The 14,275-nt window shown below is 50.2% G+C and overlaps 1 protein-coding gene across 1 annotated transcript in view; it reads left to right on the top strand.

Moving 5' to 3' along the window:
- MPPED1 (metallophosphoesterase domain containing 1) overlaps nt 1–13,487 on the top strand; it is a 94,135-nt gene extending 80,648 nt beyond the window's left edge. The window contains exons 5-7 of the mRNA XM_051962280.1: nt 5,945–6,060; nt 12,422–12,535; nt 13,094–13,487. Of these exons, the coding sequence (XP_051818240.1) occupies nt 5,945–6,060; nt 12,422–12,535; nt 13,094–13,212 (349 nt within the window). The 3' untranslated portion in view covers nt 13,213–13,487. The remainder of the gene's footprint in view (nt 1–5,944; nt 6,061–12,421; nt 12,536–13,093) is intronic.
- The last annotated feature ends 788 nt before the right edge of the window (nt 13,488–14,275 follow it).

Genomic DNA, 14,275 nt, shown 5'->3' with positions numbered 1-14,275 from the left:
CCTCAGGAAGGGCTGTGCAAGGATGGACAGCCATGGGAGGCAGGGGAATACTTGAGCCTTGAGTTGGGCTAGAACACAGCTGCAGACCTCTCTGGGTGGGAGCTGCCTTCCTCTGCCTCCTCCACTCCTTCGGGAGGCTGGATGAGCAAGAAATTGGAACTGGGAGAGAGGAGAGGAACACGGGGAAGGAGAAGAGAGAGGGAGGCAGTGTAGCTTCTTAAAGGAGGGATGTATTTGAAGTAAGAGGAGCTGGATTCGGGTGTCCCAAAACTCCAATCCTAGAAGTTCTGTCCCCGGAGGGAGAAGATTACGGTCTGTATGATCTTGAGCAAATCAGTTCAACTCTTTGAGAACTAACTCCCTTTCCTCATCTATACAATGAAGAAGGTAGTTTAAATGGATTCCTAAGTCTCTTCTAGAGTTTTGTCTGTGATCCTAGGAGCCTTTATGGGCCTCAGTTTACCCATCTGTAAATGTGTTGGATTCAATGATGCTTAAGATCCTTCCCCATCCTGACAATCCATTTTCTAAGGTCTCGTGTCCCACCTCAGACAGTGTGTCATCCCTGGTGCTATTATTTCGAGTCCCAGACTGGTCAGTTCCCTCGGGAAAAGCCCGCTCCTCCCCATCAGGCTCCTCATTAACCCTGGGCAAGGCCTGGGCTTCCCCGAGCACCAATATTAATTTGAGTGCCAGAAGTCTACTCAATCTATTCAGTTCATTGGGACTAAATAAATTGCCTGAAATATTTCCAATTTCTCTTTAAAAGAAAAAGAAAAATTCCCTGCACTCTATCTTCACAGAGAATCTTAAAAATAACTTATTTCCATGCTGATTATGCCCTTTCCGGGCTTGTAAATATTTGATTAGATTTCTGAAATGTGAATCCTGCTCTTAAGAAGGCTTCGCTAGTACAGCTCGGTGCCTTTCTCCCCTCCCTGAGGGTTAGCGGGAAGCACTGGCTGCCCATTTCCAGATGCAGGGGACAAGGAGAGACAGCTTCCAGCCTTTCCTCGGCTACACCAGGCTTTCTTGAATACAGCCTAGGCAGAAAGGGTCAGAGGAGGAAACTGAGGCTTGGACGTCAAATGGCTTAGCCTCTCAAGCCAGGTTCTGCCTGTGCCATCTCTGTGCTGACCAGCATGGAATACCATATCCAGGGATTTGTGTCATCCAGAACTGGAATAACGGCAGGAATCTTCAAGGAGATCAACTCTAACCTCCACTTGATCAAAAATACTTCCTTGGGACTGTCAGAAATATCACAGAATTTTTATGGATCTATCTTATGGATCCCCAAAAAGTCCCTTCCACAGACTTCCTATACACACGTGCAATCTCCTTCCTGATTCCCATATAGCTCTGTGGCCAGCATAATTTGCTAGGATTCTTTTTTTTTCCTTTTATACAATCAGAGAATAAGAGAGTTGTAAATGACCTCAGAAGTCATCATATCCAACCTCTCCCCCAAGCACAAATCCCCTCTTCAAGCACAAGTCCCTCACAAAGGGTTAACCCGAGTCTCCCAGAAGTTTTCTAGTGAAGAGAAATGCACTACTCTGAGAAGCAGCCCAATCAGCATTTGGACAGCTCCATTCAATAGAAAGTCCTTTCTGTTATGGGCTGAAATCTGCCTCTGGGGAACAACTCCCTGCCGGGGTACTTGAGCCTCCAGAGTTGAGCTAACCTTTCCAGAGTGTTTTAAGATTCATAAAGCCTGTAGCATCCATTATAATCCTCTTTGGGGGAGATACCAGAAATGCAAGTGTCCCCATTTTGCAGATCAGCAGCAGTATTATAGACACCCCATGAGAGTGAATTAGATATTAATATCCCCATTTGACAGATGAAGGAAAAGGAGGCTGAGAAAGGGTGATTTGCCCAGCTAATTAGTGCCAGAGACATTATTGGGACTCTGCCTTCCTGACTCCAGGCCAGCACACTTCCCATCCCATCAAGTTCCTCCTGCCTCGTCCATCTTCATACATCTGAGAAGTCGGGTCATGGTTCCCACTGAATATTCTTTCCTCCAGGCTCATTTACTTAAATATCCTAATGTGCCTTGGGAACATCCATCATTCCACCAGGGAGACTTGTGTCTCCTCCCTTTGCCAGGCCAGCCCCATCCTCAGAGAGACAGGAATCTCTCCTTAGGTGGCGGCTAGACTCCATATTGGCTAAGGGCCAGGAAAAGAACATTTCTCATCAAGCCCCTTACATTCTCAGTCCCATATTAGACTTAACACTTCTGGTTTTTTTTAAATAACTTTTTATTGAAAGATCCCATGCCAGGGTAATTTTTTACAGCATTATCCCTTGCACTCACTTCTGTTCCGATTTTTCCCCTCCCTCCCTCCACCCCCTCCCCTAGATGGCAAGCAATCCTTTACATGTTGAATAGGTTGCAGTATATCCTAGATACAATCTATGTGTGCAGAACCGAACAGTTTTCTTGTTGTACAGGGAGAATTGAATTCAGAAGATAGAAATAACCCGGGAAGAAAAACCAAAATGCAAGCAGTTTATATTCATTTCCCAATGTATTTCTTTGGGTGTAGCTGCTTCTGTCCATCCTTGATCCATTGAAACTTAGATCTCTTTATCGAAGAAATCCACTTCCATCAGAATACATCCTCAAACAGTATCATTGTTGAGGTATATAATGATCTCCTGGTTCTGCTCATTTCACTTAGCATCAGTTCATGTAAGTCTCGCCATAGACGTAACATTCTGGACTTGAGTCACTCCTCCCAGCCTGCCTCTCTGCTCAATTAAGATAGCCTTAGTCATCACTACAAAGTTCCTTATATAAGCTGGGATGCATTGAAAGCATGACGCTATTTGCAGGTTGAACTCGTCTTGGGCTGCCACTGGCTGGAGAACCTTCTTCCCAGATCTCAGCTCAGAGAGCTCTTCTACATTAAGATGCCTGTGCATAAAGGGCTGGAATTTAGTGACCACTAACCACTGTTCAGGGAAGCCTGAGGTGAAGGAAAAAACGGTCTTAGAATCAGAGATCCCATATTTGAACCCCTGATGTCTCCTTTCCTCTACTTTTCCCTCTTCTGCTACTTTTTCCAACTTGAATCCAACACTCCAATATGGTGAAAGGTTCCTGGCCCCCAAGAACTTGCCATGAGGACTTGGGTGAACATTCTGAGCTGATTCAGGGCCAGACTGGATGAGATGAGGTCCAGGACCCCTCCAGGAACCCAGAGAATGTCCTCCTCCTTTCATCATTCTCTTCCATGGTGTCTCATTTGGTGATCTCAAAGTCAACCCCCTGAAAGGACGAAAGTAGAGAAGAACAAATGGGGCCCTATTTCATAGTACTCTCCAGGTTCAGTGTGTAAATCAGATCCGAGTGCTCTCTGGGGAGACATTCCTGAACCATATAGTGCTTGAGCTCCCATTACGGCCCAATGCCGTGATGAGGAATCCACTGAGCAATTTCCCAGCAGCCCACAAGGAACCAGAACAAACCCAAAGTTGTTATGGAACAGGTGACACCCTAAAGCTAGAGGAGGGGTCTGCTGTACATGAGTGTGGACCCTCATTAACAACTGCCTTCTGTTTGTATTGGATGGGCCCATTGAAAAACTTGAAAACAGTTCCAGAATGATAGCTGTTGAGTTGGAATGACTTTGGAAGGCAGGTTCAGCCCTCTTATTTTAAAGATGAAGAATCTGAGGCCCAAAGAGGCCAGATGGTGAGTTCTAAGGGGACATTTGAGCCCAAGCCCCCCAGACCTCAAGTCCAATGCTCTCTACCCATGGTGTCATACTTTCTGCCAATTAAATACATAAGGATTGGGAAGTGCTCTGCCTATCACAGCCTTTTGAGGGTGAAAGGACCATTATTCCCATTTTATAGATGAGGAGATTGAGTCTGAAAGAGAGCTTGAGGTCACATAGTCATTTGATACCATTATATCAATTATAACATAATAGAATGCCATGCAATATGATGGAATATAATATCTGACTCTGGCAGCAAACCAGAAATGGAACCAAAGTCACATGACTCCACCTCCCCCCCACACTGGTATTGATGGGTGTCCATCCTCCATAGACATAGATTGCAATGCTCCGGGTGTCCCTGACTTCCCCAACACCTAGTCCAAAAAGCCTTGGCCAAACATCCGGAACTCAGCAAATGACTCCCTACTTTGTGGTGGCTGGTATCTACCCCCGATTCCTCTTTTTCTCTCTCTCCTCTCCTTTCCTCTTCCCTTCCCTTTTCTTCTTTCTCTGTCTATCTCTGTCTCTCTTTCTTTCTCTCCTTTTTCTTTTTCTCTTTGTTTTCCTCCACCTCAATGAGAGTGGATCCCCAGAACAATATGTCTCACAGAAGTCTAAGACATTCACTTGGGGATCAGCCACGGAGTTGCTGTGGAACTGCAAAGAGAAAGAGGGGAAACAAAGGTACTGGAGTGCTCTAGGTGCCTGCAGTTCCATATCGTGTTTAGGAATGGCAAGAGGGAGCATCACGGCTGATGTTGTTCAGTTTAGGGATCCAGAGACTGCCTTGGGTTGGTGATTGAGGGAGCACCTAAGCTTTCACTTTTGCCTTTGAAATTTCAAAGTTTTGCCCAGTGAGCTGCATTAAGAGACACTCAATCAGGAACTTTTCTTAAGCACCAATTGTATGTAGGGCATTGTACGAGGGGAGACAAACACAAGAGTGTCACAAGCCTTGCCCTCAAAGAGCTTATGGGGAGATGCAACATGAGCACACCAGCGCACACCAAAAAATGTACAAAGTAATCCCCGGTTATGACAAATCTCTGTCCAATGAGTCAGACTGGTTTGGACTGACTCCCACTGACAGCTGGTGGTGAAGGTACGTCCCGGTTGTGAGCTGGTGACGAGGAGGCAAGCGCTGGGCAGAGCACGTGTGGAGGGTCACGGGGGAATGTGCTGGAGAAGCTAATTCAGTGAGTGTGATCTCAGCGGTTGTGGGACCAAGGAAGAATGAGTGTTTATCAGGTGGATCCTGATTGTGCATGAGAACTCAAGGAGAAAGTCTGCATTCAGGGATAATGACTGATGATGATGATGATGGTGATGATGATGATGATGATGATAAATGATGATGATGACAACTGATAGGAAGTATTATGAAGATCAAATGAGATGAAGCATCTGAAATAGCCAACTTTCCAACATTTTGCACAGGGGACCTTTTTTGGACCCTCGAGGTCACTGTGATGGTCTGGGTAAATTGACACACATCCCTCAAATTCAGAGAGACCTGCTGAAAATAGTGAGAGGTCAAGGGCAAAGGTCCCACAACCGGGGAAGGGAGGGGCACAGGGGTGGGACATGAAGATAAGTCTTCCTTCTAGATTTAGAGGAAGATCCAAATGCATTTTGAGAGACATACAGATAAATAGAGACAGAGAGGAAGAGGAGAGAGACATAAAGAGAGATTGAGATGGAGAGCCAGACAGAGAAGGGAGAGACAAAGAGATTTGGATTTTATAGATATAAAATATACTACATAAGTATATACATATATATAAACATATATATGTGTGTATTTTTATATAATATCCAGCATATGTATATATATATACATACATACATATCTAAATGTATATATATTCCTGTGCCCCTCTTTCAAAAGCTAACTTGTTCTGTGTATTCCTGCTTCTCATAAATATGAATAAATATGTCTGGAAGATTTTCCTTTGTGATGAATAAATACTGTATGCACGCCCGTGCAGGAGCGTGCATTATGTGCAGGTGGGCTTCCTGGAGCACGCTCACTTATGTTGCCCACCCTGTGCCTGTGTGGGAAGTGGGCCCGCCTCTGTTTCCCACCCCAGGGCTGTCCCGAGCCCTGGTTTTCAGGAGCTGCGTGCTGGGCCGCTTTGTTTTTTAATGGCTTCTCCACCTGTTCCCTCGGCTCTGTGGCTAATCCTCCCCTCCTCTTTTGGCAGGCAACCCTGGTTCTATGGCTGGGGCTTCAATCTCCCTCGAGGTCAAGCTCTATTAGAGAAATGGAATCTGATCCCAGAAGGAATAGACATTCTTATAACACACGGACCGCCCCTGGGTAAGGCTCGAACAACTTCTCCACCGAAGTCATGGAGGGTGGCACTGAGGCTTGTGGGAGGGGAGAGGGGAAGGGAAGGGGGCTAGAGCAGCCGGGAACTGGATGGTGGTCAAGGCGTGGAATAGGAAGGAGAGCTAAGAGAGGGGCTTGGACGGTAGAATGTCCCACCTGGGATGGGGAGGAGGCAGGGATTAGAATGGGGAATGTCACACCTGGAAGGTGGAAGGTGCTTAGAAGACAGAATGTCAAATCCACAAGTTAACTTAGAACAACTGCATGGGAAAGGACCTCCGGACATTGAATGTCAGGCCCGGAAGATAGCTTAGAGCATAAAACATAAGAACCAGAAAGGACCTTAGAACATGGAATGTCAGGTCTGGATGATAGCTTAGAACAAGAGAATATAAGAGTGGCCGGAAAGGACATGAATGTCAGGTCGGGAAGGTGGCTTAGAACATGAACATAAGAACTTAGAACGTAGAATGTCAGGTCTGGAAGGTGACTTAGAACAAGAGAATATAAGAGTGGCCGGAAAGGGCATGGAATGTCAGGTCAGGAAGGTGACTTAGAACATGAACATAAGAATTTAGAACGTGGAATGTCAGGTCTGGAAGGTGACTTAGAACAAGAAAATATAAGTAAGAGTGACAGGAAAGGACATGAAATGTCAGGTCTGGAAGGTGGCTTAGAACACAGAACATAAGAATGGCAGGAGAGGAGCTTAGACATGGAATGTCCTTAGAAGAACCTTAGAACACAGACCATTAAGAATGAGAGCCTGGCCATGAATGACAAACCTGCTGTGTTGGATCCCTGTCCTCGATGCTTTCATCCAACATTTGTGTGTGTTTTTAATAAATATCCTGGGGGGGGGAGACATGAGTTTAGCCCCCACGGCAGCCTTGGTGATTAGAGGGGACTCTGATCTCCCTGGAGATTTTACTCGGAGTTTGCCTTGATTGATTTTATCTTTTAAATGAAATGATGATAAGTGCTACATTACAAGATTTCTTTGCTGCCCGCCCCATGAAAATCTGTAGGTTTTCCTGTTCTTGAGAACCTCCCCCTTCCCCGTGAACATCCATCTCCTCTGTTCTTGCTCTCCTCCTTCCTTGCAGGAAGCAACAGGGAGGAAATCAGGACTCTGACTCAAGAGCCTCAAATCTGGCTCAAATCTGGCCTTGGTGATTACCCAGGGTCCCCTCCAGCTTTGACATTCTGGATTCTGCAACTCCCCTTTCCCTGCCTTATCCTCCAGCCCCTGAGGGCGCCTGTCTCCCCCCATCTGTCCTTGCCCTTATTTCCCAAGAACTCACCCCTTCTCCTGACCTCTCCTGAGCTCCTGCCAGGGGGGCTCAGTCCCAGGGATCGAGGACGGGTGTACGCTTCCTCAGAGACACTGTAGCAAAATAAAATAAAATAAAAATTCACAGAACAGACACGGTAGCAATCAGGTGGCCATGCCTCCTGATCGATGCTCACGCAGACACTGCCTCTCAGTCCATCCCCACTCCCTTCCCTCCTCAATAACAGCAGGGGATCCTATTGCCTCGGATCAAACAATCTTACATCTTCCTCTCCTCTCCATGTAGGTTTTGTGCTACAAACAATGAATATTATGTGCAATTTATAAATAAGCCAATAAGCACGTGCTAAAAGTGCGATCGAAAACATTCCTTGCAGATAAGGAAATTAATCAAAAATACAGAGGGGGAAACTGAGGGCCAGAGAGAGTCCCACAGTCAGTCAGTGGCAGAGCTGGGACCCACAGCCAGGGCAGGAGGGCGGTTTGGTGCCCTCTTCACCCCCAGATGTGGCAGGGGCCCTGGCTCTGGGGCTCTGGGGCTCACGGCTCTGGGCCCAGTTTCTCTAACTCTCCCTTGTCCCTTTCCCCAGACTCTTCTGTTGCCCTTAACCACGAGGGAGGCCTCCTACTTTCGGCCTCAGTGTCTGCAGGGAGATAGCCTGGGGGGCGTCCCTGAGGGTCCTTCCTCTGTGGGCTGCTTTCAGGCCTGTGCCTGCCCCAGCTCCCACCGCGGGATCCCAGGGGGCTCTGCACTCCTCCCCCTCACATTTGCCCAGCGCCATCAGCTACTCTTAGGCCGAGTAATCGTGTGTGCAGACCTGGCCGTCAGCACACGGGCAGCTTTGGGGGGCTGACAAAGCACAGAGACCAAGGCGTCTGCACATAAATAAGGCTTTTCATAATGAAGGAGTAACGGGGACTCAGCTGTTGATTTGGAAAGTTTCTGAAAGGGAAGTGCTTCCCTCTTGGCTGCCAGGGCCACCGCCGACTGGTGAGACCATTCATTTTCCCAGTGGCCTTGGGTCAGCCCCACGGACCTCGGGGCCAGAGAAACCTCACAGCAGTCATGGGGCCTTATCCACATCTGGGAAAGCACCTTATGGTCCTGCCCTATGGGCCCTCCCAGCCCTGACATCCCCTGTTCTAAGCTCCCTCCCAGCCCTGACATCCCCTGTGCTAAGCTCCCTCCCAGCCCCGACACCCCCTGTTCTAAGCTCCCTCCCAGCCCCGACACCCCCTGTTTTAAGCTCCCTCCCAGCCCCAACATCCCCTGTGCTAAGCCCCCTCCTAGTTCTTGACTTGAAGACTTCTGCAGCCCTTGTTCCCACCCTGTTCCAGAGAACTGGACAAACTGCAGCCCGGGGGCTCTTCCCATTAGAAGGTCAGGTCCTTGAGGGTGGGCACAGGTCTGCCCTCCTTTGCATTCAGTGTCCGGCATGGTTATTCGTCCCTCAGCCACGTCTGACCCCTCCTGCCCCCGTGGACTTGCCTGTGGGGCTTCCTGGGCAGAGATTCTGGAGGTTTGCCATTTCCTTCTCCAGCTCATTTCACAGATGAGGAAACTAAATAAAACTGGGTGAAGTGACTTGCCAGGATCACCCAAGCTAATAAGTGTCTAAGACTATTGAACACAGATCCTCCCTCCTGGGACCTATCCGCTCTATCCGCTGCCCCACCTAGCAGCCCAATAGCAGATGTTTAATAAATGCTTCCCCCCACCCGCCCCCGACTCACTGACTGACTGGAGTGACGCACTTTCACCAGTGAGTTTTCTAAGGTCTTTTCCCATCCTAGATCTAGAATTTTGTGGGAACCCTTTGACAAGTCATGGAACGCCTCCTGGAGGCCGGGGTTTCCTCATCCATCGCAACAGTGGGGTTTGCTTCGAGGTCCCCTGAGGTCCTCCAGGCTTTGAGGTCTTGATTCTGTTCTCCCCCCATGGGGCGCAGCCCCCACATCCCAGCCCAGCGGCTTCCTGCTAAGCAAGTCCTGGCTCTTCGCCAGCGTGAGCTGCACGGCTGTTTTAAAGCCTGGGAGTGTTTTTTTCCCCCGGTGGGCGAGCTTTGGGGGAACAGATGCTGCCCAGGAACGGGAGCAGTTGGACTTTCAAGTGAATTCCTGACTCACCTTCTCCCATCGTTTGTCATTAAGGGCTGGGTTTAAACCAGCTCTGGAGCAGAGACCCAGGAAGAATACCGGCTGACATTTACAGAGCACGTGGTGCTTCACGGCGCGTCACAAGTAGTAGCGTTTCTGGCGGGTGAGGCTGCCCACAAATACCCCGACATGGAAAGGAGCCCTGAGTCTGCCCCCTTTGTTGCTAGGATGGCCTTCTGCAAGATACCTGCCCCCCAGCCAGACCTCAGCTTCCTCTTCTGGAGAATGGGAGAGCCCCAACACCAGAGGTGGCTTGGAGGCCAGCGACTCCAGGCCACAAAAGGAGCCTGGATACAAGCATCCCTGCTGGACCACCCTCACCTCTGACGAAAAGCTTCCAGGGAAAGCTCGCTACCTTCCAAGGCAGCCCCCATTTGCTCCTGGATTGTTCTCTGGCATCAGACAGAGGAAGGCAAAATTATTCCTTTCTCCCTGTTCTGGCCTGATGGACACTGGGGGACTGCCATCATGGGTCATTCCCAGCTTCACAAGGCTGTGGTGGAGAAGGGGCTTTGGAGGTGTCCAAAGGCTGGGCTGGTAATCAGAGAGGCAAGTGTGCCCTTGCCATTTACCAGCTCTGAATCCATGGGAGGCCCTCGGACTTCCTTAAAAACTTGGTTTCCCCACCTGTAGAATGGACCAATCTGCTTCATAGGGCCCTCCCAGCTGTCAGTGACAGCTTGACCCTCCAAATCAGTGGTCTTGAAGTGGAATCTCTCTGGGAATCGAATCAGAAAAGACTTGAGTCTGAATTTTGACCTGAATTCTCTCATCTTAAAAGTGTGGATTAGAGTAAGAGAAACAGAGATAGAGAAAAATAGAGTCAGAGACAGAGAAGAAAAGAGAAAGAGGGAGAAAGACAAAGACAGAAAAAGAGAAACAGAGACAGAGAAAAATAGTCAGAGACAGAGAAGAGAAGAGAAAGAAGGAGAAAGACAGAATGAAAGAGAAGAAGAAGAAAGAAGAAGAAGAAGAAGAAGAAGAAGAAGAGAAGAAGAAAGAAGAAGAAGAAGAAGAAGAAGAAGAAGAAGAAGAAGAAGAAGAAGAAGAAGAAAAGGAGGAGGAGGAAGAAAGGGGAGAGAGAAAAACAGAAACAAAAGACAGAGCAAGAAAGACAGAGAGACAGAGATAGAGAAGTTCAGTCTCCAAAGCAGGGTCCATTCCTGACTCTCCTGCTTCCTCAGTTCTCCCACCACATCTGCTTCTGCAGCCTCCCTCGGATCAATCCCATCCTCTCTCCAAAGTCACCTGCACCGCTCAGTCTCCATCCCTTCCCCTGGGCTGGCTGAGACAGCTGCTCGCTCGTCCCCCACCTTCTATGGCCCCCTTGTCTGGTTCACCTTCCCTGTAGCTGGCAGAGGAACATTTCTACATCTCACTGTGTCACTTCTCTGCTCTGAAACTTCAGTGACTCCTTATCGCCCTTGGGAAACCCCCAAGCCTGGCGATGAAGGCCCTCTGCAGACCGTTTCTCTGTACTTTCCAGTTTTCCTTCACGGCACTTCCCATCTGGCAAGTGCCAGGGCTGGACAGGTGACCTCTAAATCAGCCTCTTAGCGTCTCTCATAGATGGGACAAACCAGGAAAACTGGCCTCCCAGCCATGCCCTATGTCGTGCTCCACATCGGATCTCCTGTCTTCAGTCATCCCCTATGCCTGGAATACTCTCAATCAATCAGTGCCTACTGTGTACCAGGCATTGGGCAAAGACCTGACTTTTCAGAAGCAGAAAAGGGAAACATCCTCTGCTCTTAGAGAGACTCATTTGGCCTTGATAAAAGCTTATTGGTTGATCATTTGATTGGGAAGAACAGTAGACTTAGATTTGAGTCCTTTAAGTTATGAAAATGACCAGAGCCAGAGGGCCCAGGTTTAAATTCTCTTCTAATGTTTCCTCTATGTGTGACCCTGTGCTGGTCACTGAAGCTCTGGCCCTCTGTTGAATGAAGGGAGTTTCTTTGGGTGACTTCTAAGAGCCACCCATCTTATAGATGCTTTTCTTATGTTTAGCCATAAAAGGGGGGACAAATAAGACACTCTAGCTGGTGGGTTAAGTGAGGGTTTGGGGGGGATGGAAAAGACAGGAAGCAGCCAGTGTACAAATGAGACAGTTCACTTGAGAAGACATTTGGGTCCCCATCTGTAACATGAGGGCCTTGGACTTGGAGGCTTGGAGGGGTCCCTTCCGCCCCTGGATCTAGAACCTCCTGGTCCCTCTTAAGTCCCTCCTGGCCCTAAGCTGATGGTCCCATGTTTTGTCAAGTCCTAACTCACGAGCTCTGCCCTTTATGATTCTGGGACTTTCTGGAGATGGTCAAGGGTTCGGAGAAGAGCAGGAAGGCTCGCGATCTGTGGCAGACATTCTTATTAGGTGGGAACAGTGCATCGAATGCCAGCCCAAGAAGTTGTGGCTTTCCTGTAAGCAATAGGGAGCCACAGAAAGTTGTTGGGAATGGTGTGGCGCAAGGTGGTTCTGGACAGTGGGGAGGATTGGAGGGAGAGGGGCTGGAGGGGAGGAAGCCAGTCAGGAAGCTGACGTCCCATGCAGGAAGAAGTCTGCACCCTGGCCCAGGGGGGAGGCTGAGGGAAGAGGAAGAAGAAGACAGAGGGAAAACGCCCTCCTCTGCCCAAGTGGCCTTCAAGGCCCCAGCGGGGAAGTTAAGGCAGCTGCAATGGTTTCTATTCTGTTTTTAAAGTTTGGAGAGCCAGGTACTCACATCACGCCTTCCGATCCTCACGATAACCCGTTACGTAGGTGCCAGGACTACCCCATTTTACAGACAGACCAAACAAGACCTCACAGCATCCGGGGCCAGATTGGAAGCCCGCCTTTCTATGGCCTGGCTCTGCTTCTAACATCTCACGGGCTTCCCTTCCCCCTTTGCCTTCCTCTTCCAGGTTTTCTGGACTGGGTCCCCAAGAAGATGCAGAGGGTGGGATGCGTCGAGCTGCTGAACACGGTGCAGAGGCGAATACAGCCCCGGCTCCACGTCTTTGGACATATCCACGAAGGTCAGTGACCGCCGAGGAGCGAGGGGTCCCTGGGTGGGCCAACAAGGAGAGCCTGGGCCTGGAGAAGGCTCCGGGGGCTCCGGACTGGGTCCCAGCTCTGCCTCATGGCCAAACTGCTCCCCTTGGGACCTCAGTTTCTTCCTCTGAAAAATGGGAGTAATATTCCATGCCCCCAGCTGCCTCGCTGAGTGTGATCCTTACAGGGCTACACAGCATGAGTCAGGGTCAGTCACTAATCCCCTTGGATTCCTCCTCTGTGAAACAGGGGGCTGGGTGTCCGGGGCCCCTCCAGCCTGTGGTCACCCCTCCCTTATGGCCCCCGACTGATGTCTGGGAGGTTGGTAGTGGGACATGGCACGAGCCCCACATCATCTCATTCGATCGTCACGATACTGACGATTGGGGAAACTGAGGCAGACTGTCCCAGGGTCGCCCAGCCTGTGAGGGTCCGGGGCAGGATTTGAACCCGGGGAGTCTTTCTGACTGGAACACCCGCCACTGCAATGCCATCCGTTGCCCTTCCAGCATTTAACAGCTACGTGCTTCTTTCCGCCCTAGGGTACGGAGTCATGGCCGACGGGACGACCACGTACGTGAACGCGTCAGTGTGCACTGTGAACTACCAGCCCGTCAACCCTCCCATAGTCATCGATTTGCCCACTCCCCGAAACTCCTGATCGCTCCAGGGCCCCGGGCCATCCCCCACCCCCTTAGCAACTGTCTCTGCCTGGCTACAGAGGGCAGGCCCCGGCTCTCCCCAGGAGGCCGGCCCCAGCTTCTTTCACCTTTTCCTTCTGCACCGTCCCATCTGGGGGAGGGGACTCGGGCCCTCGAGGGAGCCAAGCACCCGGGGTCAGGGCCCCAAGGCAGCTGGAGGACTGAGGGGCTGGGGTCCATTCCTCTGCGTGTATGTTCTATTTAATCTGTTAAAGGACGCCGCCTCATGCCGCCATGTTGTGTTTCCATGTCTCATTTTTAAACAATCCGTGGGCCTCCGTCGACACCTCTTGGGCCCCGAGCGGAGAAGACTAGATCAGGTGATCAATAATCAGCAGATCTTCCTTCGTGGCCTGCTGGGGAAGCTCCCTGGCTGGGAGCAGGGGAGGCAGAAGGGTTCTGGCCAATGCAGGCCCTGCCCTCACGGAGCTTACAGGGAGTGGGGGCATAGAGCTAATCTGTGACAACAGAGGATAAATGCATGGGAAAGGGGGAAAGGGTGGGTCGGGAGGGAGAGCTGATGGGAACTAAGGGGCAGAAGGGTTCTGGCCAATGCAGGCCCTGCCCTCACGGAGCTTACAGGGAGTGGGGGCATAGAGCCAATCCGTGACAAGGGAGGATAAATGCATGGGAAAGGGGTAAAGGGTGGGTCGGGAGGGAGAGCCGATGGGAACTAGGGTTCTGGCCAGTGTAGGCCCTGCCCTCACAGAGCTTACAGGGAGTGGAGGCATAGAGCCAATCTGTGACAAGGGAGGATAAATGCATGGGGAAGGGGGAAAGGGTGGGTCGGGAGGGAGAGCTGATGGGAACTAGGGTTCTGGCCAGTGTAGGCCCTGCCCTCACAGAGCTTACAGGGAGTGGAGGCATAGAGCCAATCTGTGACAAGGGAGGATAAATGCATGGGGAAGGGGGAAAGGGTGGGTCGGGAGGAGAGCTGATGGGAACTAGGGTTCTGGCCAGTGTAGGCCCTGCCCTCACGGAGCTTACAGGCTAGTGGGGGCATAGAGCCAATCTGTGACAAGG

The sequence above is a fragment of the Antechinus flavipes genome, chromosome 5 (genome assembly GCF_016432865.1).
Source record: "Antechinus flavipes isolate AdamAnt ecotype Samford, QLD, Australia chromosome 5, AdamAnt_v2, whole genome shotgun sequence".
Lineage (NCBI taxonomy): Eukaryota > Metazoa > Chordata > Mammalia > Dasyuromorphia > Dasyuridae > Antechinus > Antechinus flavipes.
The sequence above is the reverse complement of the archived record's forward strand: the minus strand, read 5'-3'. Positions and strand labels throughout refer to the sequence as shown.